The following is a 23,939-nucleotide window of genomic DNA, read 5'->3' on the forward strand; positions in this document are numbered from 1 at the left end:
CATTAAGTAAGTAAATCAACAACTTCTTCGTTCAGATAAATAATTGAGCCAAGGGCAAAGTAAAATATATTATCATTTAGCTTAAATAAATAGCTTTCTGCATTACAATAAAATGGTAGCATATTATCAAATAAACTCTGAGTTAAATAAATTTAACTAGATGTTATTCCCAAATACAAATTCTGTGCAATGCATCTGTTAACTTAGTCATTCTGTGAAGCTAACAGCCTTATCAAGCAATCCCATTGTTCTGCTGCTGTTTCACCTCTGTTACTGCACTTCCTGTTGTTGTACTGTTGATAGGCTGTTTGGGTTCATTTTCACCTGAGAAATTATTAGTAGAAATGGGGTGGTGCTGTAAAACTGCTAAACAATGATTATGGCAGACCTTTTACAATGGGCTGTTATGACCTAACTGATTTTTCACCTTGAAGGTGAGCTGTTAAACTGTAGCTAAAAACATTGCACCGACCTTTCTCTACATTTTCTGTGTTCTTCCTTTCCAAACACTTAGCCAACTTCAAATGCACATTGAGTCAGTTACATTTCAAATAACATAATTGGCAAAATATATAAATGCTGGGATTAATTAGTATCAACAATATATGCTCATTCATTTAATGTAGTTTTACAAGGTTCAATGCTGTTCATAGCTTTCAGAAAAATGTAGAAGTATGATACTCATTTTTAATACAAAAACAATACCATCCCAACATAGACAGAGCAAAGCCAAAGGAGGGTAATATTATTCAGAGACAATCACTGTAAGTTTTGTTAAAAATAAAAAAAACCATGGAAGTGAATAGTTGAACCATTGTATCAAGATTAATAAGCTTTGAGAATACAACTCAACAAGCCTCCTTCAAGTGCACTTCTAAATCCACACAACCTCTAACATCCAGAAGAACAAGGACTGCAGATGCATGAGAACACCAACAAGAGCCAGTTCCTGTCTACGTCATACATCATTGAGAATTGGAAATATAACTCTGTTCCTTCACTAACAATGGGTCCAGATCTACACCTCCTTACCTAATAGCCCTGTGGGTAAACATACACAACATGAATTGTTGAAGAAGGTGACTTACCACCATATTCTCAAGGACAATTAAAAATAGGTAACAATTGCCACTGATACCCACATCCTATGAACGAATACAAAATGTAAATGTCAAAGCGAAAGACTTACCTAATATTCCCGTTCCCAAGATACAGGCAATTGAAATGAGATCTAAAAATAAAACAAACAGAAAATATTCATTCACCAAAGGTTTTAATGCAGAGATTTAACCTACAAACAACAGTGCACTTTTGTGTTCAGGACCAAAGCAACAATGCTCGCTGTCAACCTTGTAGAAAGCTGCTCATACAGATCTCAAGGTGCCTCTGACATGGGTTACTCTTCCCCAGTAGCATCTTAAATCTGGAACCAAGTCAAGAAGCTCTCTCAGCAAGCTTCACCAGTGATACTAACAGCAGCAAATCACAGTGAAATATTCACAAATAGCAAACTAGGAAGTTAAAATCACTTAAATCCTCCACATAACTTAAACGTGCAAATCGCAAAAAAGTGAGGTATCAAATTAAGGTCGAAACTAAACAAAACACCTTTCCTTTCAAGTAATGTGAAATCAGCATGAAGAAGAAATTTGAGACTACACAAAAATGAAGCTAGCAACTCAGGACTAGTGACAATGTTTAGCAATAATTATGGAAATAGTAAATGCTTAAAACCCCAGTTACAGCACATTTTCAAAGGATTTTACTGCAAGATGGAGTTTCTCATCAACTAATTTATTTCCTGTTGATTCCTGTCAGGCCCTCCCTCAACAGCACATTTTTTGACATATGGCTTTAGGACACTTCAGAAAGTTTGGGTTCAATAAAACTGGTCAAGGAGAAAATAAGATCAAAACTGTTGTCAAGCTTAGCCTTCTGTAGAACTCTATTTATTGCATTTTAGCACTGTATGCAACCATGCATAGTAATCTGGGAGATACCAAGTTCTTATCTTATTGGTATATTCAAAGATTGTTAGCTACAAATAATAGATGTGGTTCTTGCTTCACTCTAATTCCATCTACGCTGAGTTATTTATGCCATATGGAAAGTGGCTACATGACATCATCATAAGGTTATCCAAGAATCCAAAAGTCCATATGTAACAGCACACTCTCTGTACAAGCATGGTTCACTGACAGCAAGACTTAAATGTGTGCAGACTGCTGAAGTTGCCATCAGTTTCATTGGAGCAAGAGGATGAATGCTGTCAGTTTCACCATCTACTGTTGCAAAGACTGTGTCAGTTCTCACACAGCATGAAAACTGGTACAAAATTGACAGAAATAAGTCGAAATGTAGTGAGTAATGTGACATGCCAATTGCATGCAACTGATCCAGGTGCTGTCTGTATCTTGGAAACTTTATTTTGAAACTGAAATGTAGGCATCCAAAGTGACCACAATACACAGAATAATTTCTTGGGAGTTTTGGAGAGGCTCAAAAGATATTTCAATCCTTCCGGAAGTCTTAGCAGGATAAAAACAGTGAAACGTAAAACTGTACCAAAATATGCAATCAAACGAAATCTGGAAGCAAATGGCTGAAGGACATAGACCTCAATCCTGTTTCAAGGCTGGTGATATTTGCTGTTTTTCTGGAGTGTTCACCATTACTATGCAGATCAATTCTGGTACACTTCAGGTTTCAAAAATAAAACCGCTATCTTATTTAATTCTGCAGGCTGCTGGTTCAAAAAGTGCACCCTGATTTAAATTGTACCAGACTGGTTCCAACTGGTTCTGTTACACATTAAGGGCTTTGTAGGGACAGTTTTTAAATGTTTCCTACTTCAACACTTACGGGTAGCACTTTAGTTCCTGCCTCATATGTACAATATATAACAGGCATTGTCTAATTAGGGAGCATTGCCTTCTTTTTTTAGAAAATAGGCATTGATTTATGGTGACAGTTGACTATTACTGTCATGGGCTGTTTCTGTCATTTAATGTGCATTCATTGCAGCAGATAACACTTATTTATTGGTCCAAACCTGCAAAACCAGATCCCCACAATCAGCACGAAGCTCTGTAGTTACAGTTGTGGGACAATGGTAATATAATTACTGAAAATTTATGTTGGTCTTCCTTACATGCCTCTTTTTCCATCAACATGCTCAGTATAGTTTACAACAACAGATGTCAGTGTCGAAAGCGTGGTGCTAGAAAAAGCACAGCAGGTCAGGCAGTATCCAAGGAGCAGGAGAATCAAAGTTTCAAGTATAAGGCCTTCATCTTATGCCCAAATGTTGATTCTCCTGTTCCTCGGATGCTGCCTGACCTGCTCTGCTTTTCTAGCACCACATTCTCGACTCTAATCTCCAGCTTCTGCAGTCCTCACTTTCTCCTCCAAGGACAGATGTCAATCTTTATTATCAGATAAAATAGTCTTCACACCATTTCTATAAAATTTAGCCATGAGACATTTATGGATTTATGAAAAGATCAGGTCAGGAAACATGCCAGAGACCAGAGTTCATATCAGACAACTAAAAGACTCTTCTCCAATTGGATCTTTCACATTTGCTTCTGTGCACTATGCTGTACATACTGTGACAGTTCCTTGAGATGGAATCTAATCCAACGTGGTGACAGGCCCATGTAATGTGGGGATAGGCTGAGTGCCAGTTGCCTGGAGGCAAAATCTCCTGCAATTAAACCTTCCCATTTAGGACAATATGACAATTAGGCTCATTGGTGAGTCTGCCAGAATTTAATTGTGGTCCAGGGATTAAATGGGAGTCACACAGATTTCCCACGCATCTCCACGAGCAGAGAATAAAGTCTCTTGGGTTTTCCAGCAGCTTCCAGTGGGTATGTGTAGTGAATGGAGGTCCTTAATGATTGAGGTGTATGGCATTGAGAAGTGATTGGCTGCTGATAACTACAAAATTTAAGGATCCAGCATGCTTATTGGGCTGGATAGGTTTACTCATTTTTCTCTTTGCCTACATTATCAGATTTGTTTCCATAAGAATAGTTTGACAAGAAGCTTCACCCTAAGTGAGATGTCAAAGATAGTGCTACACTTGATTGAAACAGTATTTGATTCTGAACAAACCATGATCTCATTTGATATCTTCATGCTTCAAGTAGTTGTCAAGTTTAATAGATGTGGCAAAAGTTAAAGATATTAGATTAAAAAGCTGAATTTTGACAGTTTCACCAGATTTAGACTCAAGAAAAACAGCTTTGAAACAGTGTGTACAGTTTGTTAGAATTCTGAGCTGGGAACCATTTCTGACAAATACTTCAAACATCCATTGGTAACAGTCAATTTGATTTTTTTTAAAGAATGAAGAATAATTACACAGTTTGCCTTTTAGCACTTTTTGACATTACTATCTTGCAGAGCTTGGATTTCATATATTGACTGCACAGTGAATATCAGACAGTATTTCAGTTAGTTAAACTAAATTGGAATGCATGAAGTAGTGTGCTGGCCTGTAGTCATAATACTGTACTAATAATATTACCAAAGGCACATAAAAATAAGTCCTATCCCTGATATTGCAAGCATCTGCATGTATCTGTACAGAGACTACTACAAAACAGAACTTGCACCAATTCAAATAAATGAACCAGCTTTTAAAAACATGTTTTTTGATTCCCACAAAGTTCAGCAGTGTAAAATGAATTGTGATGAAATTCAAAAGCTAAGCCTCTTTTGGATCTCCGTCTTCAGAAAGATCCCAGTACTTCCTGAGAAGCATTGCTTTTACACATTGTGACCCTGGGCATTGGCCAGAATTGGGAGGGACAGCACAGTAATAGATAAAGGGAGAGAATTGCAATTCAGAAAGCAATGCAGTAGCAGGATTCACCACCTGAAATTTTCCTCATTCTCCAAAACAATCCAAGCATAGATAATGGTGGAGTATACCTTCCCAAACGTAGATGAGATATTTTCATTCAAACAGACAAACTGTCACCGCAACAGCAATCCTGTCATAGGCTGTAAAATCAAATTCTTTAGGATAGTGCTCCAGATCTAACTACCTACACCTACTTCAACAATAACCTTCCTTCATGAGATCAGAATGGGCCTGTTCAAATCATGTTTGTACATAATGTTCGAAAATCATTCATTACTAGAGTCAGAGATATACAACATGGAAACAGATGCTTCGGTCTAACTTGTCCGCGCTGACTAGACATTCTGTGCAAATCTAATCCCATTTGCCAGCATTTGGCCTATATCCCTCTGATCCATTCCTATTCAGATAACCCGATCAGGTGCCTTTTAAATGTTGCAATTGTACCAGCCTCCACCACTTCCCCTGGCAGCTCATTCCATACACGCATACCGTGTGTGAAAAAGTCACCCCTAAGGTCCCTTTTAAATCTTTCCCCTCTCACCCTAAACCTACACCCTCCAGTTTTGGACTTCCCCCACCCCAGGGATAAGACTTTGTCTATTTATCCTATCGATGACCCTCAGGATTTCATAAACCTCTATATGGTCATGCCTCAGCCTCCGACCCTCCAGTGAAAATATCCCCACCCTATTCAGCCTCTCCCTATAGTTCAATCGCTCTTCAGATATTGAACCTGGGAATGAATGGACTCCTCTCTTCATTCCACTCCTAAAGCTGGTGAAAACAGAGTTTAAATTTCAAAAGGAGGCAATATTGCCAATTTAATAAGTAAATAAGAAATTGTCTATACTTTGATGTCAGAGATCAGCTAGCCAGGTTCCAGCAATCAGTTAACAAGTAAACAGTTTTATTTCTAAAACTCAGAGATGCGGAAATTTTTCAGAATAGATTCCAGTTGTATAAATTATACCCAACAACTTACTAATACAAAAATCAACATGCACACAATATCCCCGAAGAATGCAAAGAAGACAGTAAAATCCTGCAGAGTATCAGACCTTAACATTTAACAAATCAGGGAAAAAAAATGCATATTTTCCAGAAGTTTACTTCTAGCTGAACGGTCACTTTCCCTACAGTAGTTGCTGATACAAACTGAGTTTGTCACTGAGTTTCCTTCTCACTGCAGTTGGAACTGTGATGTTGCCCGGGAAGACAGGAGAGTTGATTCAGAATTCTCCCTTAAGAACACAGGTTGTGGTTATGAAGGCCTATAGTGGGCTGTCAAATCAATGGCCTAGCTTAGTTGAGAAATATTTCAAAGAAATAAAGGGGCAAAGCTGTTCCCCTTCTATCCTGTGATAGTTCCTATCTGAGACGGGTACTTCAAAGGCAATTCACCAAGGCTCCTTTAGCATCTGCTTCCAAACCTACAACTGATATAAGCTGGCAAGGCAAGGGCAGCAGATACATGGGAGAAGCACCAGCTATTAAAACCACACAGTATCCTGATTTGCTACTAAATTGCTGGTCCATCACTGTCAAAAGTTCAAAAATGTGGAAACTTCTTTCCAACAACACTTTAGGTGTACTTATTCCCATGGGCCATAGTAGCTCAAGAAGTAAGCTTGCCACTACCTTCTCTGTGCAATTAAGGAAGAGTAATAATGCTGGTTTAGCCAAAACCCCACAGATGAATAATAAAACGAAGCATCAAAACTCAAGAACGCAATGAATAGGGGTAGGACTTTCAGCTTCTCAAATTTGCTCTATTGTTCAACAGGATCAAGGAACTTCAATTCTACCTCAGCTACAACTTCGCAGATCATCCCCAAATTCTTTAAACCATAGAATAGAGTGATAAAGTCATAGAGATGTACAGCACAGAAACATCTCGTCCATGTCAACCAGATATCCCAACCCAATCCAGTTCCACCTGCCAGCACCCGGCCCATATCGCTCCAAACCCTCCCTATTCAGACACCCATCCAAATGCCTCTTAAATGTTGCAATCATACTAACCTCCACCACTTCCTCTGGCAGCTCATTCCATACATGTACCACCCTCTGTGTGAAAAAGTTGCCCCTTAGGTCTCTTTTAGATCTTTCTCCCTCACCCTAAACCTATGCCCTCTAGTTCTGGACTCCCCCACCCCAAGGAAAACACCTTGACTATTTATCCTATCCATGCCCCTCATGATTTTGTAAACCTCTATAAGGTCATCCGCATCTGCTCCCAGGAGGACCAGTTCAAAATACTTACAACACAGATGGCCTCCTTCTTCAAGGACCGCAATTTCCCCCCCGACGTGGTCGACGGTGCCCTCCACCGCATCTCCTCCACTTCCCGCTCCTCCGCCCTTGTGCCCCGCCCCTCCAACCGCCACCAGGACAGAACCCCACTGGTCCTCACCTACCACCCCACCAATCTCCATGTATAGTGCATCATCCGCCGTCACTTCCGCCACCTCCAAACAGACCCCAGCACCAAGGATATATTTCCCTCCCCTCCCCTATCAGCTTTCCGTAGAGACCACTCCCTCCGCAACTCCCTTGTCAGATCCACACCCCCCACCGACCCAACCTCCACTCCCGGCACCTTCCCTTGCAACCGCAGGAGGTGCAACACTTGCGCCCACACCTCCCCCCTCACTTCTCTCCAAGGCCCCAAAGGAAACTTCCATATCCGCCACAGATTCACCTGCACCTCCACCCACATCATCTACTGCATCCGCTGCAGCCGGTGTGGCCTCCTCTATATTGGGGAGACAGGCCGCCTACTTGCGGAGCGATTCAGAGAGCACCTCTGGGCCACCCGGACGAACCAACCCAACCAACCTGTAGCACAGCATTTCAACTCCCCCTCCCACTCCACCGAGGATATGCAGGTCATTGGACTCATCCACCGCCAAACCACAACAACCCGACGGTCGGAGGAGGAGCGTCTTATCTTCCGACTGGGAACCCTCCAACCGCAGGGGATGAACTTGGACTTCACCAGTTTCTTCATCCCCCCTCCCCCCACCTTGTCTCAGCCGGATCCCTCCAGCCCGGCACCGCCTTCCTGACCTGCAGTCTTCTTCTTGACCTCTCCGCCTCCATCCTACTCCGACCTATCACCCTCACCTTGACCTCTTTCCACCTATCACATTTCCAACGCCCCTCCTCCAAGTCCCTCCTCCCTACCTTTTATCTTCTCCTGCTGAACACTCTCTGCTCATTCCTGAAGAAGGGCCTGTGCCCGAAACGTCGAATCTCCTCTTCCCTGGATGCTGCCTGACCTGCTGTGCTGTTCCAGCAATAAAGTTTCAACTCTATAAGGTCACCCCTCAGCCTCCGACCCTCCAGGGAAAACAGCCCCAGCCTGTTCATCCTCTCCCTGTAGCTCAAATCCTCCAACCCTGGCAACATTCTTGTAAATCTTTTCTGAACCCTTTCAAGTTTCACAACATCTTTCTGATAAGGAGACCAGAACTGTATGCAATATTCCAACAGTGGCCTTACCAATGTCCTGTACAGCCACAACATGACCTCCCAACTCCTGTACTCAATACTCTGACCAATAAAGAAAAGCATGCCAAACACCTTCTTCACTATCCTATCTACCTGTGACTCCACTTTCAAGGAGCTATGAACCTGCACTCCAAGGTCTCTTTGTTCAGCAACACTCCCTAGGACCTTACCATTAAGTGTATAAGTCCTGTTAAGATTTGCTTTCCCAAAATGCAGCACTTCACATTTATCTAAATTAAACTCCATCTGCCACTTCTCAGACCATTGGACCATCTGATCAAGATCCTATTGTAATCTGAGGTAACCCTCGTCACTGTTCACTACACCTCCAATTTTGGTGTTACCTGCAAACTTACTAACTATACCTCTGATGCTCACATCCAAATCATTTATATAAATTACGAAAAGTAGTAGGCCCAGCACCGATCCTTGTGGCACTCCACTGGTCACAGGCCTCCTGTCTGCAAAACAACCTTCCACCACCACCCTCTGTCTTCTACCTTTGAGCTAGTTCTGTATCCAAATGGCTCGCTCTCCCTATATTCCATGAGATCTAACCTTGCTAACCAGTCTCCCATGGGGAACCTTGTCGAACGCCTTACTGAAATCCATATAGATCATGTCCACCACACTGCCCACATCAATCCTCTTTGTTACAGCTTCAAAAAGCTCAAACAAGTTTGTGAGACATGATTCCCCACGCACTATCCTGAATCAGTCCTTGCCTTTCCAAATACATGTACATCCTGTCCCTCAGGATTCCTCCAACAACTTACCCACCACTGACATCAGGCTCACTAGTCTATAGTTCCCTGGCTTGTCCTTACCAACTTTCTTAAATAGTGACACCACGTTAGCCAACCTCCAGTCTTCTGGCACCTCATCTGTGACTATCGATGATACAAATATCTCAGCAAGAGGCCTAGCAATCACTTCCCTAGCTTCTCACAGAATTCTAGGGTACACCTAATCAGGTCCTGGGGATATATCCATTTTTATATCTTTCAAGACCTTAAAATATGTTGAATATATTCCAGAACCAACCTTCCACAGATCTCTACAGCAGAGAATTCTAATGATTCTCAAACTTCAAATTTGAACACATTTTCATTCCAGTCCAATGTGAACTGACACCTTATTCTGAGATAATGATGTCTTGTTCTCAACTCTTTAAGTCAGGGAAAACATCCTTTTGGTATAAACTCTGTCAAGTCACATAAGAATTTCAAATGTTGCAATGAGATCATTCATCATTCTTCAAAATCTGAAGGAGTATTGACTCAAATTACTCAAAATCTCCTCATAGCATAACTCCCATATCACAGCAATCAGAATGGGGTATGAGATAGAAGTACAATTTGTACTAAATGTGCCTCCTGGTTTGCTATAGTCATGTCAGCTCTATTATAAGACACTCACTGCAGTCAGCCATCTCACAGCCAATTCAATAAGACATGGCATGAGTTAAATGGTTGTTCCTGTGAGTTTTTCTGTGTTAGAGTGGAGCTGAGATTGAGGGTTAAAGAGCTGCATAGAAGCACAGCTACTAAAATAGAAACATAGGAATGTTCAGAGCTGCTGAAAACGGATAAAACCCACAGGTAGCCATGGAAATAGCACAAAAAACACAGGCAGCAGCTGAAGCACTTGGTTTGACCGTAAACATTCCTCTCCCAGCACTGGTCAAAATGAAGTAATAGGAAACAGAAATGTTAGTTTCCTTTTCACTAGCAATGGCGAAACTGCAGGATTGTGACAGATTTAATTAATAAGCTGGAGCAGTAGGAGTAGCGAAATGTTATCACTGTTGGGGGTGAGGAGGTGGAACTATTTTAAATGTATCCGTCCCAAATCATTAAGAACAACAGAAAAAACCCAAAATGCAGAAATTCTTGAAGACCCGACTCTATCTTGGCCAAAATGGATGATGCTAGGAAAGGGATCAGAAAACAGACACACAAGCCTGTGCTGGTCTTTTGGCCCTACCCACTTTTGTTCCTAACATTGGGGGAGTCTGAAAATTCTGTCCAATGTATTTACTTAGTATCTGTTCCATTTTCTTATTCTCTGATCTAATTTCCTATTTGCACCTTTAAGCCACCAATATTTACCACCATTACTCTGTTCCTTTCAATATTTTGTTATATTGCAGATATCTTGCTTTGGGTTTCTAACCAACTTTGACTTTGATTTGTCGTCGATTTTTTTAAAAATTCGCTTATGGGAATAAGAACATCACTGCCTGGCCAGTGTTTTGTTTTTGGCTACCTTTGACATTAAGGCAGCAGCTGATCAAGTAGATCATAGCAAAATTAAGGTTAATGGGAATTACGGGGAATTTTGTGCACTTGGTACCCGACACAAGGCAAGATGGTTGTGGTTTTTGGAGGCTAATCATCTCAGGCAAAGGACACTGTAGTAAGACCTCTTCAGGGCAATTATCTCAGCCTAACCAGTTTCAGCTGCTTCATCAATGACCTTCGGTCATGAAATAACTGCACAGAGGCCAGTATCCACATCAGGGGCCAGCTTGGAGTCAGTCCCCTAAACTGAGGAGATTCTTATCTCCTGGTTATATATATTTGTCTTTTTCTCTTTTTTTTCCATGTTTGTGTGTATGCAGGTGCAAGATGCAGTGAAAAACACCGAATGCCTGGCCAGTGTTTATTGTTCATCCCTCTTTGCCATTGAGAAAGTGATGGTGAACTGCCTTCTTGAACCGCTGTAGTCCATATGCTGTAGGTTGACCCATAGTGCCGTTAGTAATGAAATTCCAGGATTTTGACCCAGTGACATTGAAGTAACAGCGATGTATTTCCAAATCAGGATAATGAGTAGCTTGGAGAGGATCTTGCAGGTGGTGGCATTCCCACTTATCTGCTGCCCTTGTACTTCTGGATGGAAATCGTCATGGGTTTGGAAAATGCTAAGGATTCTGATGAATTGAGCAGCAAGAAATACTGTTTGAGATGTGCAAGCCCACTCTCTCAAATGCACTTCTGTGCTGTATATCTCTATGACTCTATGAATACTTGAAAGGCTTCTTCTAAGACTGTCACAGCTTCCCTCAACAAGGTCCAGCAAAATTCTCACTTGCTCAGCTCCCTAGGACTTATGACCACTGATTTCAATACATAGCTGCCTACTAATTCCAATAACTTCCTCTTGAGTTCTAACAGTTAAAAGCCATTCAATTGTTCTTGATTTCTGCCCGAGTCCTCTGTACAGAATCAGTATTGTTCAGCTGCCTTTACAGCTGTACAGTAAACTATTATAGTCCTAACATTGAGCCTACATCTGTCTCTCATAGCCTCACTGTTGTCTGTAATCTTTGAAAACCTCTTCATTAACCTCTGAACTGTCCTGAGTGACCTGTTGAAAATGTTGGATTAAGCTTCTCCCCTATTGATCGGTAGATATGACATTTTGAAACAATCAAACATACCACTCTTAGAACAGAATGCACCCTGAGGGTTACATTCTCACAGAATGGACAAGTCGAAAAATGTGATCCACAAGCAAAGAACTCACAACTCTATAACCTGGAAGTAGGTGCTGGGGATGGGGAGCTGTTGAGAATCAATTCGAGCATTGACATCTTATCCCTTTGACAAAAAAATTACACTTTGCCAAAATATTGTCAAATTAAGCCCAGAATGTCCAACTCCTCAAGGCACAATTGAATTCAAAGGCTTCTAAATTGGGGAGCAAAGTTGACCATGTGGAATGTAAAGATTTTATACGAATTTTACGACTCTGATGCTTTTAGATTCCACAATACACAACAGTAATACTTTTGTTGAAAGGTAAAACATATTTTAAAATTTATCATATTTTATCAAACAGGATTAAATTTCATTTAGGATTGGGATTAAGATGTTAGTCAGAACTCTGGAACATTTGGAATAGGTAGTGAAAATTGTAAATGGCATCACTCAATTAAATTTTAGTTTATTATTTTCAATATTTCTAGTGACCGCATAAAACAATTATAAACTAGCTTGATAAATGAGTCCTCGGGAACAAATGAAAATATGGAATGTTATTACCATGATTAAAATTTAAGGCAAAATACTGGACTAAATCTGGAAAGCACTTAGTTCAGAAGAGTATTAAAATGATTAACAGCAAATTATAACCAAAATTCCATCTTGAAACCTGAAGTATAACTGGTTCAAAGACAAAGATTGTACTATGCAATACAGAACAGGAAAGACTCATTATTCACTTGCCAACTCAGACTCATTGGATGATCTCAACTGCGTCAGTTGTAGAGCAACACAACAGCTATTCCCTGATTGTGATGGAAGGAAGTGTGGATGGACAGCAGGTAATAAGCTACTTTGTTATTTTACTTCTCTCGTGAAACAGTCAGAAGTACTACAAACCCCAGTGCCATGTTCTTACATAAGGGCATTTGAATTAGGAGCAGAAGTAATCCATTTGGCTTCTTGAACCTGCTTCAACATCACTATCCCATCTACCACCAATTACCTTTCATTTCCTTGCCAAAAAGAATTTATGTACCATGAATAGTCCATACATTCGTGGACACAGTGAGCCAGGAGGTCAAATCATATCATATGTATCATCAGGCAGGTTACTAACCTTATCAGTAAGTAACACAGTAAATTGCCTTAAGTGTGTCTATTTTGTCGTGCGCTGTAGCAGGTCGTATTGATATAGACTTGGAATCATCATTCTGGCAACAAAATGCATGTTGTGCTTAATTACATTTGCTGAACATGACTACTTTGTTGGGTATATATATGTACATCAAGGTTTTTCTTAAGGTTATGCAATGCTACAAGCCGTTCACAGTGCAGTTGAAAGTATGTAAATAACTGCACCTTTCTCATAAGAAAATAGGGGTCATGGAGACTGCAAATCTCAGCTGCCTTCCCATGACAACATTCTAACCAATCAGAGTCTGCCTGTCTGGTTTGAGAATGAAAACTGACAGTTAACTTTTCTTTCATGCCAAGGATGACCCAACCAATCAGAAAAGTCTTTTCATGCTGTATATATCAGCATCCCTTTTATCCACTATGTTTTCTGCATACTAATGACTGCAATCACTGTAAATTTACCTGTCAAGACACACCTGATTCCTAGCATCTCCTGAGGTTCACAACCTGATGTAACTAGCAGGGTTTCAGGAGAAACCTGCCAATATGCAAAGAAGTGGCAGTGACAAAGAAACTGAATTTGCAGCAGGTATTTAAATTGTGAGCTCAGTGTCACTGAATATCAGACTGTGAACAGTTAAACGTTCCAAATCAAAGAAAATAACTCATATTGTCCTCCCAGTGTGCGTTTATTAAATACTGGGAGACAAAAATTCATCTCTGAGTGTCTACACAAGGAATAAGTTGATTGAATATTGTAGACTATAGCAAGGAGCTTTAAGGTAACTAGTTTTCCTATCTCATACAGATCTCTGCCTCCCATGCTGATAAATTTTTAATGCAAGTCAACAGATTCTACCTATGGACCTGACAGCAATTGCAGAGGTCTAGTTTATTTGGTTTGACAGCAAAAAAAGAATAAAGTACCAGATGTCATGACACTCAACAATCAACAATGTTTGACTGGTACCATTATTACAGCTGTATGAATATTAATGCAGTAACGAGAGATCTAGTAATGCAGACTACAATCTTGATGTGGTCAAATTGACAGATGGAGGCAGGTAAGCGGCAGAAACATGATTGAGCAAGAAAAATGTCAGGCCTTACGATCAACAAACAAGTACTCAGGACAGAATTTGTTCAGGCTACTATGCATGAGAGACAGACAGTAGTACTTTTCTTGGTTTGCAGACAAAACTCATCAGATAATCCAGGAGCTGTATTCAAGAACTTTCTGTCTTTCTCCACAACTCCACAAAAACAAAATGCAAGTTTGGCAAATTTTGTCATCTTAGGGCTTGGACCAAAATGAAGAATCAAACTTCAAAATTCATGATTATGATCACATTGTGTTTTTGAATGTAAAATGAGAATCAATGTTCATACAACCATGAGACCATGAGCTCTCGAGGCCTCAGACAACATGCCTTACATTTTGCCTTTTGGACAAGGTGGACAAATTTGCACTTAAATCTCACTTCTCTAAACCTGCAACCTTAACTGGGTAACAGTCAAGTAATTATAAAACAAACAACTCAGCAGAAAAATGATCTAGATAACAGTAGAAAATTCCATTTTAAAATCACTAAGTTGGTATACTGCTCTAGTTAAAGAACTAACTGCGCAGTACAGTATATGTTGGCCACAGATAGAGCCCAGGAATCCTGGACACAGACCATCAGTCCAACAAACACCAAAAAAAAGCCTACCTGCCAATATTAAAATTGTACAGCATAGATCACAGCTACAATTGCATTAATCACATGCTTAAGTAATAACCATTCAGGAGCTATCAGTTCATATTGGTGGTGCTGCTGCATTATTTGGAAAATTTCAAGCATGTGAAAAACATTGTTGCTGTTGTGTCGCCATGTCTGACCAGACCAGAGGGGCTGCTCTCATTAGAGAGAAGCGACTGGTAGTGATTTAACCTGAGGGCCACCAGACCTCAGGCGAGGGAAGAGGTTGAGAAGGAGAGTCCTTCATGGCAACCTCAAACCAGTGATGGGAATTGAACCCACGCTGCTGGCATCATACTACTCTGCAAACCAACAATCCAGCCAATGGAGCTAAACCGATTACCATGAAAAATAATTCTCAATTGGCATATGGCTAAGGATCTGTAAATTCTGCCAATCTAGAAGACTACTGTACAAAATAAAAACTGAAAGAACTGTGGATGTTGTAATCAGCAACAAAAACAGAAGTTGCTGGAAAAGCTCAGCAGTTCTGGCAGCATCTGTGAAGAGAAGTCAAAGTTTATGTTTCAGTTCTGGTGACTGTTCTGTTTAAGACTGTTGTACAATGCTGACACTGGGAGTGCACAATAGCAACAGAAACACAGATTGAACTCATTTTATACACATTGCTGAAGAAACATTCTCTGGATCTATTCACAGCAAGTCCTGGCCAACACAGAAGTACTGTAGCTTTCTAACTAAAAGTATCATGGCAGCGCTCAAATAAAGTTGACCACAAAGACTATGCCTTGTCATTCGACTGGATGATGGTTGCCGAGTAAAATATGCATGATGGGAAGAGCTTAGTGGTACCAATTGACCAAAATTCAGGTCCATGAATTAATTCAAACATGATATCATTTCATGTCAGATTAACTTCAGTAACTGTGAACTGTTTGCACATGAGCCCTGGCACAAAGGTCTGCACACTGAAACAGAGACGTTTAAAGAACCACATCTTCAGCTTGCCAGTGAAATGCACTAACCAATGCAATATAAATACTCCCACGGTTTGAACTGAATTGTGTGCCCACTTGAAGGTGAGGGGGACAGCCCTTGATATTAAGGCTGCATTCGACTGAGTGTGGCATTAAGGAGCCCTGGCAAAGCTGGAATCAATGGGTATCAGAAGGCAAACTCTCTGCTAGTTTGAGTCATATCCTGCAGATACGAAGATTAGGAGAAAATGAGAACTGCAGGTGCTAGAGATTGGAGTCATGAGTGTGGTACTGGAAAAACACAGCAGGTCAGGCAGCATCCGAGGAGTTGGCGAATCGATGTTTCGGGCATAAGCCCTTCATCAGGAATGAGGGATGCTTATTCCTGATGAAGAACTTGTGCCCGAAACGTCGATTCCCCAACTCCTCGGATGCTGCTTAACCTGCTGTGCTTTTCCACATTAGTTGTGGTTGATGGAGGTCAGTCATCTCAGCCCAAGGACGTCTCTGCAAGAGTTCTTCAGGGTAGTGTCCTAGGTCCAATTATCATCAGTTGCTTCAATGACCTCGCCTACGTTATAAGATTTAAAGGATGTGCGCCAATGACTGCACAATGTTCAGCACCATTCATGATTCCTGATTCTGAAGCAGTCCATGTTCCAATGCAACAGGAATTGGACAATATCTAGGTTTGGGCTGACAAATGAAAAGTAACATTTGCGCCGCACAAATGCCAGGCAATTATCATCTCCAATATGAGACGACGTAACCACAGTCCCCTTTATATTCAATGATGTCACGATCACTGGATCACCCACTATCAATATACTTGGGATTACCATCGTCTAGAAACTCAACTGGACCTGCCACATAAACACAATGGCTCCAAGAGTGATGGACCAGATAAGGCCCCCTCAAAGTATATTAAGAAGGTAGCCTAGACTCTAAACTTTTCTTATTTTTATGGCCAATGTCAGGTGCTGTGTTCCAGAAGCAATTCGATTGGTCAAACTACTCGATGTTAAGCAAAGCAGAATTTATTCAAACACAATAGTTAAAACACAACAAAAGAAAGAACTTAGAATAACTGTATTGGAAGACCTAACAGAATAATCGATACAGTAACTATTACTAATTAATGGTTCCAATACAGTAACGTCCCATAAATACACACCTTGGCAAAAAGATAAATTCAGAAAACAGATTCTCTCACATGCAATGCCCACAGTATGAAGAGAAATCCCAGTTTCTAGCTGTAACCGAGAGAGGCAAATATAGCTTCGCCATCTTCAAGACTTCAGTAGCTTCTGCTAAAAGCTAAACTTAAAATCCTTGGTTCAGTGGCTGGGAGCTTGACCACATTCATTCAGGCTACCTCTATTGTTCCAGCTTTAAAACCACACAAGGCTTTATAAGTTTTTTTTATCTTCTCATGAACTGCTTGACACCTGTCCCCCAGTTTCTCCTTCTGAAAGAAATCAGGACAAAACACACCTCTTAAAGCTGTAGCATCATCACAAAAGTAACTTACCTCCTGACTCCCCAAAGCCTATCCATTATCTACAAGGCACAAGTCAATAATGTGATGGTATACTCTCCATTTTCCTGGATGAGGGCAGCCCCAGAAACACTCAAGAAGCTTGACACCATCCAAGAGAAAACATTCAGCTTGATTGGCCCCACATCCACAAGCATCCGTTCCCTCCAGCACCGATGCTCAGTGGCAGCAGTGTGTACTACCTACACAATGCACTGCACTGCATAAATTCACCAAAGATCTTCAGACAGCATCTTCCAAACCCATGACTATTTCTATCCAAAAGGACAAGGGCAGCAGATGCATGAGAACACCACCACCAACAGTTCCCCTCCAAGCCACTCATTATCCTGACTCAGAAATAAACGGTCTTCCTTCACTGTTCTCTGGGTTCAGAGAATTCCCTCCCAAACAGCACTGTGGCCAACCTACAGCATGTGGACTGCAGCAATTCAAATAGCTCGTCAAAATTTGTTACTGAGGATGGCTGTTATGGGTGCTTATACTGTTGTTTGGTGTAAAACAATACAAAATTCTGGAAACTGACACAGTAACAAATCTGTGTTAAAACATTAATTTAAGGAAAAACACTGAATGCTGCTCCTTATACATGAACTTGCAAATATTTAGTTTATCCAGCCATTTGTTCCACCACTGATAAACAATTCAGTTTTCCACTACATTTGATCTTCAACTCAGTGAGACTGCAAGCAAAATTAAAGACTCTAGGAACTATCTGGATGCTCTGAAAAGCTGACTTCGCAGCCTCAGGTTATGCAGTAGACATGCTGATCTTAAATTATTTTTCCTTCTGTTGGCAGGTGTCAAAACTTTGTTTTGATTAAACTCCTGTCTTTTCTTTCCCGATAAGTACAAAGTGCTGCTAAGACATGTTACAGACAGCTGATTTTTATGAACTGCCAAAATATGAAAACTCACGCACCACCCCAAAGAAGAACTGCAAACAGTAATCAGAGGAAGATATATCAGAAGCTCAAAATAAGTACCACGAAGCCTGGGCCAAAGGTTAACTTGATAGATTTATTTTCCATTCACTCATCCCAATTGCCACTACCTCCTTCAGTGACTTAATCACTACGCATTTCATTTTTTCTACAGAATGTCGATTTACTCCTGACTAAGGTCCTTCACATCCACATCCTAATTGGAGATGATTCTACTGACGTCATGGCCGTGATTGAAGCCTGCCTCATGCATGATGGCCTCTTTTTAAGCCTTGCTGCCTGGCTACATTTCTATTACATTCTTCAAAAACCACCACTATAATAGGTCACAAAATCACACTTGTACTCTCCCTCTACTCCTCTGTTACTGTCCCACTCCTCTGATCTCTCCTTTAAAATGACCATTTTATATTGCATCATCCCCCTAATCTGAGATTCAGTTTGTGGTGCCCTCCTTCAACCTCTGCAGTGAGTGGTCTTTCATTCTTGGTAATCATAACTCCAGTTCACTTTCCTCCTTCCCTTCTGAACTTCTGTCTTCTTAACCCCAGGGCCAAAAATCTATGCCTCCATTGAAAGTCTCTTCCACATTCATGGCCATGGTTTTATCCACTCTGTCTTGATAATCGATTAGGTTCTCTCCAATCACATCCTTCAACCATTTTCAAAATTCATGATCTCTTCCCAAGTTCTTTCAAACTCACAACCAGCTATGTTTTGGCTTTCCATTTGTCACTCAACCACTTGCTCATCTCTGATTTTAATGTTTTGGCGTCAATTACATTTTCATTCTATCCAATTGTTTTCTCTCACTGGCAATGCCCCGTTTGTCGCTCCCTTCAGTACTGCAGATTTAAGCATATGTTGTGCACATCTAAGTTTTCCATCCTTTATCACATTTGGGCCACACTTTCCACACTCACCCACTTTCATCATTCTGGAGAACAGAATGAATGTTCAGCGGCTTTTTTTTTCATTGTCAACTCAACTGACAACTCCAGTTACCTTAAATCCTTGCCCCTGAGGATTTGTTCAACCCTCCCCTCCAAGCAGCACAAAGATGTCATGGACTTCCTTGTTATTAAGGCAGAGACCATCCATTCAGCTACCTGTTCCTTCTCCTCAACTTTCCCAGCAAAGTTTGTCTGACTGAAATAGGCTATTCCAGACCTTGGAATCCTCATTTATCTCCATGGTGAACGTCTGATCCTTTACACGTTTCAACACAAACACCATCTACTACTAGCCCTGTAACTTTGCCAACCTCAACCTCAACACATTACTTGCTGATACCCTTATTATTGCCTTTTTCACCATTTCAAGACAAAGGTTTCCTCTCCATTTCATTCTCCTCCTTTCAGGCCTTTCTTCCATCACTATTGTTTGATCAATGTTTCCGTTATCCCTTCTTATGCTGTTTTTATTGGCCTAATTAAATAACTGTGAAGCACCTTCAGAGGTATTTTAATATAAAATTGTAAATTATAAATACAATTTATCATGTTTTGGGGGGAATTTTAATATCTCCAAGTCCTAATGAAAACTGTAAAACTTCATTTACAATAAATTTAATAGATTATGCAAATGAAGGACACAGCATGGTTTGTATTAAATACCTCTTATCATAGTAAATCTTTCTTGTTCTACCTGCACACTCAATAGCTGGGATCACATTCTATCTCATTATTTAGTTTTCAGGGTGAAATTCAATGTCAGTGGCAAACAAAACAGATGAGAATGGATTGACCAGCTATTATACACCTTGGCAGGTTTTCATTTCCATTGAAGTCAATGAAATAATAGAAACGATTTATTTATCTGTCCCATTCATCGAGACAGATTGATGTTTTGCTGACCAAGTGAAGTCCATAAATTTCTTTCAACACTACATGGAGCCCCAATCACAGCCACATTTGACTCTTTGCACATTGTCATGCTGCTGCAGCAACAAATGGCAGGTTTCTGAAAAGTATAAAGAAGCAGAGGGATACAATCAAAGAGTCATATGTTGGAGTGATTCCAATCCTGAAGATAACAGGGTCAGTAAATAATGCTGTGGTGGGCATACACGGTGCTTAACACTTACTGGCGAAAGCCAAGAGTGGATGTTAACTATTGCATTGTATAAAAGTCCTTATTGTACTTCATCAGGGTACTGCACAAAATTCTGTCCACCGTATCATGGAAAATATTTCCTTAGGGTGGGGGAGTTGAAATTAGGGGGCATAATTTTAAGGTGAGAGGAGAAAGATTCGAAAGGGACCTGAGCAGCAACTTTTTCACACAGAGAGTGGTTCGTACATGGAATGATCTGCTAGAGGAAGTGTTAGATGCAATTACATTTAAAAGAAATTTTGGGCAGTACGTGATTAAGAAAGGTTTAGAGCGATTTGGGCCAAACACATGTGGACTAGGCTAGTTTGGAAAACTTGGTCAGCGTGGACATGTTGTACCAAAGGATCTATTTCCATGTTGTACTGGTAGCTCTTCTACAACGCGATGAATGCGTTCTTGTACAAGCCCACATTATAGAAAAACTGTACTTTAGAAACAGTGCTTTAAAGTGTTGGCAATGTAGTCACCTTACAGCTAACATGGTTTGAAAAGTTCACACTTTAGAAACAGTGTCCCCAACTCATCGATCGCATTACAGCAAATTTGAATTAACAAAATGCTCATTATGACAATACGTGCGGCCTCTTCCCTGGTGTCCCAGATATTACCTCCCTCCTTTCACCAATTTTGGAGTCTATACTCTAGGTATAATGCCAAGACCTAGAAGGCTACAAGTGATGCAGTGCTTCAGTTACATGTAGGGATGAAAGAAGCTGCAATTGTTCACTTAAGAGCAGAGGAAGATGAGGGGTGATATCAAACGGGTGTTCAAAATCTTGAAACATTATGGTAGTTTCTGTCTCCAGTGGCAAGACAGTTAGTGGCATGGTTGCTCAGCAGCTAGCACTGCTGCCTCACAGCGCCAGGAACTTGGGTTTGATTCTAGCCTTGGGTTACTGCCTGTGTAGGGTTTTCACATTCTCCCTATGTCTGCATGCGTTTCCTCCAGACATTCTGGCTTCCTCCACAGTCCAACGATGTGCAGGTAGGCGGATTAGCCACAGGAAATACAGGGTTACAGGGATTGGAGGGATTGGAGTGGGGGTGGGGGGGTCTGGGTGGGATGCCCTTCAAAGGATCAGTGTAAACTCAATGGCCTGATTCCACATTGTCGAGGTTCTAAAAGTATAAGATCAAGGGATAAGAGTTGTACACAGTGAAGCTGTGGTTATGTCCCCTAGTTATTAGCTTCCTTTAATGGCTTGGTAAAAGTTGTAAAGTGATTGAATTTCAACCTCAGTGGAATTTGAATAAATGCTTTTTATTGAAATAAAATTAGTAATGGAAAGTGCTTACAGTAGACACAGTAAAGTATTCATTCAAGAACTAAACTCTGGTTTAAAATTCACTCACAACATGCAAGTAGCAGGGGCTGTAAACTACAGCTGCAAGTCAAAAGGACTATTTATTTGATCTCTCTGGCTGAAGTGAGAGAGGGGTTCACTCAATCTGTGTCGCAGAATGGTACTTATTTCAGAGTTTTTAAAAGATTTATAACAATTTGAAGAAATCAATGTTCTTCCTAATCTCTCATACTAAATTTATTAGAGAATTTGGAAGAGTTATTCGTGATAAAAAAAGTATTTAGGTTATGAACAAATAATGTGGTGCAGCTGGCAATTGTTTGGGAAGAAGTATAACTATTAGAAGCATTGTAAGATTCCAACAACAGATGATAGAGGTACCTAGTAAACATCATGAGATTATGAGAGGACATAGGGCTGTCAATGGAGTTGGCTAACATTGCATGTTTATTGGATTGGATATATAGATTAGGGGATGTGGCTATTGAGATCAATTATTGTAGAATAAATAGTATAAAAATGTCACATTCAGCTGGGGAAAGTTACATTTTCATTGACCTCTCCTCCAATCTGAGCTGTAATTAAGAAGGTAACCGGGCCCCATTTGAAAGCCAAATTTGGAGTGGTCTCTGGCCTCTCCCACGTGTGGTAATTGGGCTCTGGATAAAGATTGCATGTACTGCTGAACACAGAACTCAAGACTCCTCTTTGATAATACCCCTACAACAATTGGCTATTCTTAATTGCACTTGAGAAGGAGTTGCGGGTTGCCTCTTTGAACCATGGTGGAGAACCTGGGGTGCCAGTCAGGCTGGTTGCTTTATCCTTGATGATGTAAAGATTCTTGGTAGTTACAATCAACCAGGGAAGCAGAGAGTATTCCATCACACTCCTGGATTGTGGCTTATAGGCCTGGGTGCTCTTGTACACTAGTCAATGAAAGTATGCAGGTACAGCTGACAGTGAAGAAGGTAAATGGTATGTCGGTCTTCATGGCAAGAGGATTCAAGTGCAGATACCTTGTTGCAATTGTATAGGGCCTTAGTGAGACCACACCTGCAGTATTGTGTACAATTTTGGTCTCTTTATCAGAGGAACAATGTTCTGGCTAGGGACAGTGTACAACAAATGTTTACTAGACTGATTCCTGAGATGGCAGGACTAACATATGAAGACAAACTGAATTGGTTAGGAGTTTTGATGAATTGGGGGGTGGGGTGGGATCTTAAAGAAATCGCAATGATTACTAACAGAACTAGGCAGGTTATGTGCAGGAAGGATAGTTCTGATTCCTGGAGAAGCCAAAACTAGAGGTCACAATTTAAGGATTCAGAGTAGGCCATTTAGGACTGAGAGGAGGAGAAATTTCTTCAGCCAGTTAGTAGTGAGCCTGTGGAATTATCTGCTGCAGAAAGCAGTTGAAGCCAAACCTTGAATACTTTCAAGGAAGAGACTGATATAGTTCTTTGGGCTAAAGGATTCAAAGGTATGGGAGAGAGTGGGAACAAGGTACTGAGTTGGAAAATGATATTAAATGGCAGAGCAGGCTTGAAGGGCCAATTGGGTTTCTCTTGCTCTGATTTTGTATGTTTCTAGGACATGTACTTGAAGAACTCCAAGCCTCTAATAAGCTCTTCTAGGCACAATTTTTATTTGTCTGGTCAAGTTCCATTTCTGGTCAATGGTAAACCCCAGGGTGTTCATAGTGGGTACTCAATAATCATAATGTCACTGAATGTCAAGGTGTGATGGTTGGATTTTCTTTGTTGATAAAAGTCATTGCCCAGCATTTGTTTGGCGCAAACATAAACCTTTGAACATTCTTCGTTGTTCTTTATATTCTGTCCACCTTCTGATCTGCCACATATACTTGCATAATTGCATACTTAAAGTGTGAATTTTTTTTTGTTTAACCACAGATGGCTGGACCACATCTTTGAAATGTTCTCTCTCACTGGAATACAAATGTCCCTCTAACCCTTAACCTAATTTGCCAAATCACCTTAGCTAGCTCTGCTTTTCTGCCTTGATAATTACCCTTTGTTACGATCAAAATGCTAGTCTTGGATTTATTCTTCTCTCCTTTATATTGAATATAAAATTTAATCATATTATCCTCTCTTCTGTCTAGCGGAGTTTTCACAGTTAGATCATTAATTAATCCTAGCTAACTGCACAATTCTAAGTTTAGCATAGCATGTTCTTTGGCATCTTTAGAATATGCTGTTTTAATAATAAATCCTGAAAATATCCTATGAAGCCCTGATCTAGGCTACTTTTGCCTAGTTTTTACATCTATCGTAAAATATCCATGATTATCA

The 23,939-nt window shown here is 40.5% G+C and overlaps 1 protein-coding gene across 5 annotated transcripts in view; it reads right to left on the reverse strand.

The window, feature by feature from the left end:
• LOC122555934 (uncharacterized) overlaps window positions 1-23,939 on the reverse strand; it is a 316,199-nt gene that overhangs the window by 278,268 nt on the left and 13,992 nt on the right. For all 5 annotated transcript variants that reach the window (XR_015759187.1, XM_087993574.1, XM_087993575.1 and 2 more), the window contains exon 2: window positions 1,190-1,231. Coding sequence is in view for 4 of the 5 variants with exons in the window: in XM_087993574.1 (XP_087849700.1) it covers window positions 1,190-1,231 (42 nt within the window). In the remaining variant the exon portion in view is untranslated. The remainder of the gene's footprint in view (window positions 1-1,189; window positions 1,232-23,939) is intronic.

The sequence above is a fragment of the Chiloscyllium plagiosum genome, unplaced genomic scaffold, assembly GCF_037043375.1.
Source record: "Chiloscyllium plagiosum isolate Xiang-an unplaced genomic scaffold, Cpla_swu_hap1 HiC_scaffold_13, whole genome shotgun sequence".
NCBI classification, from domain to species: Eukaryota; Metazoa; Chordata; class Chondrichthyes; order Orectolobiformes; family Hemiscylliidae; genus Chiloscyllium; species Chiloscyllium plagiosum.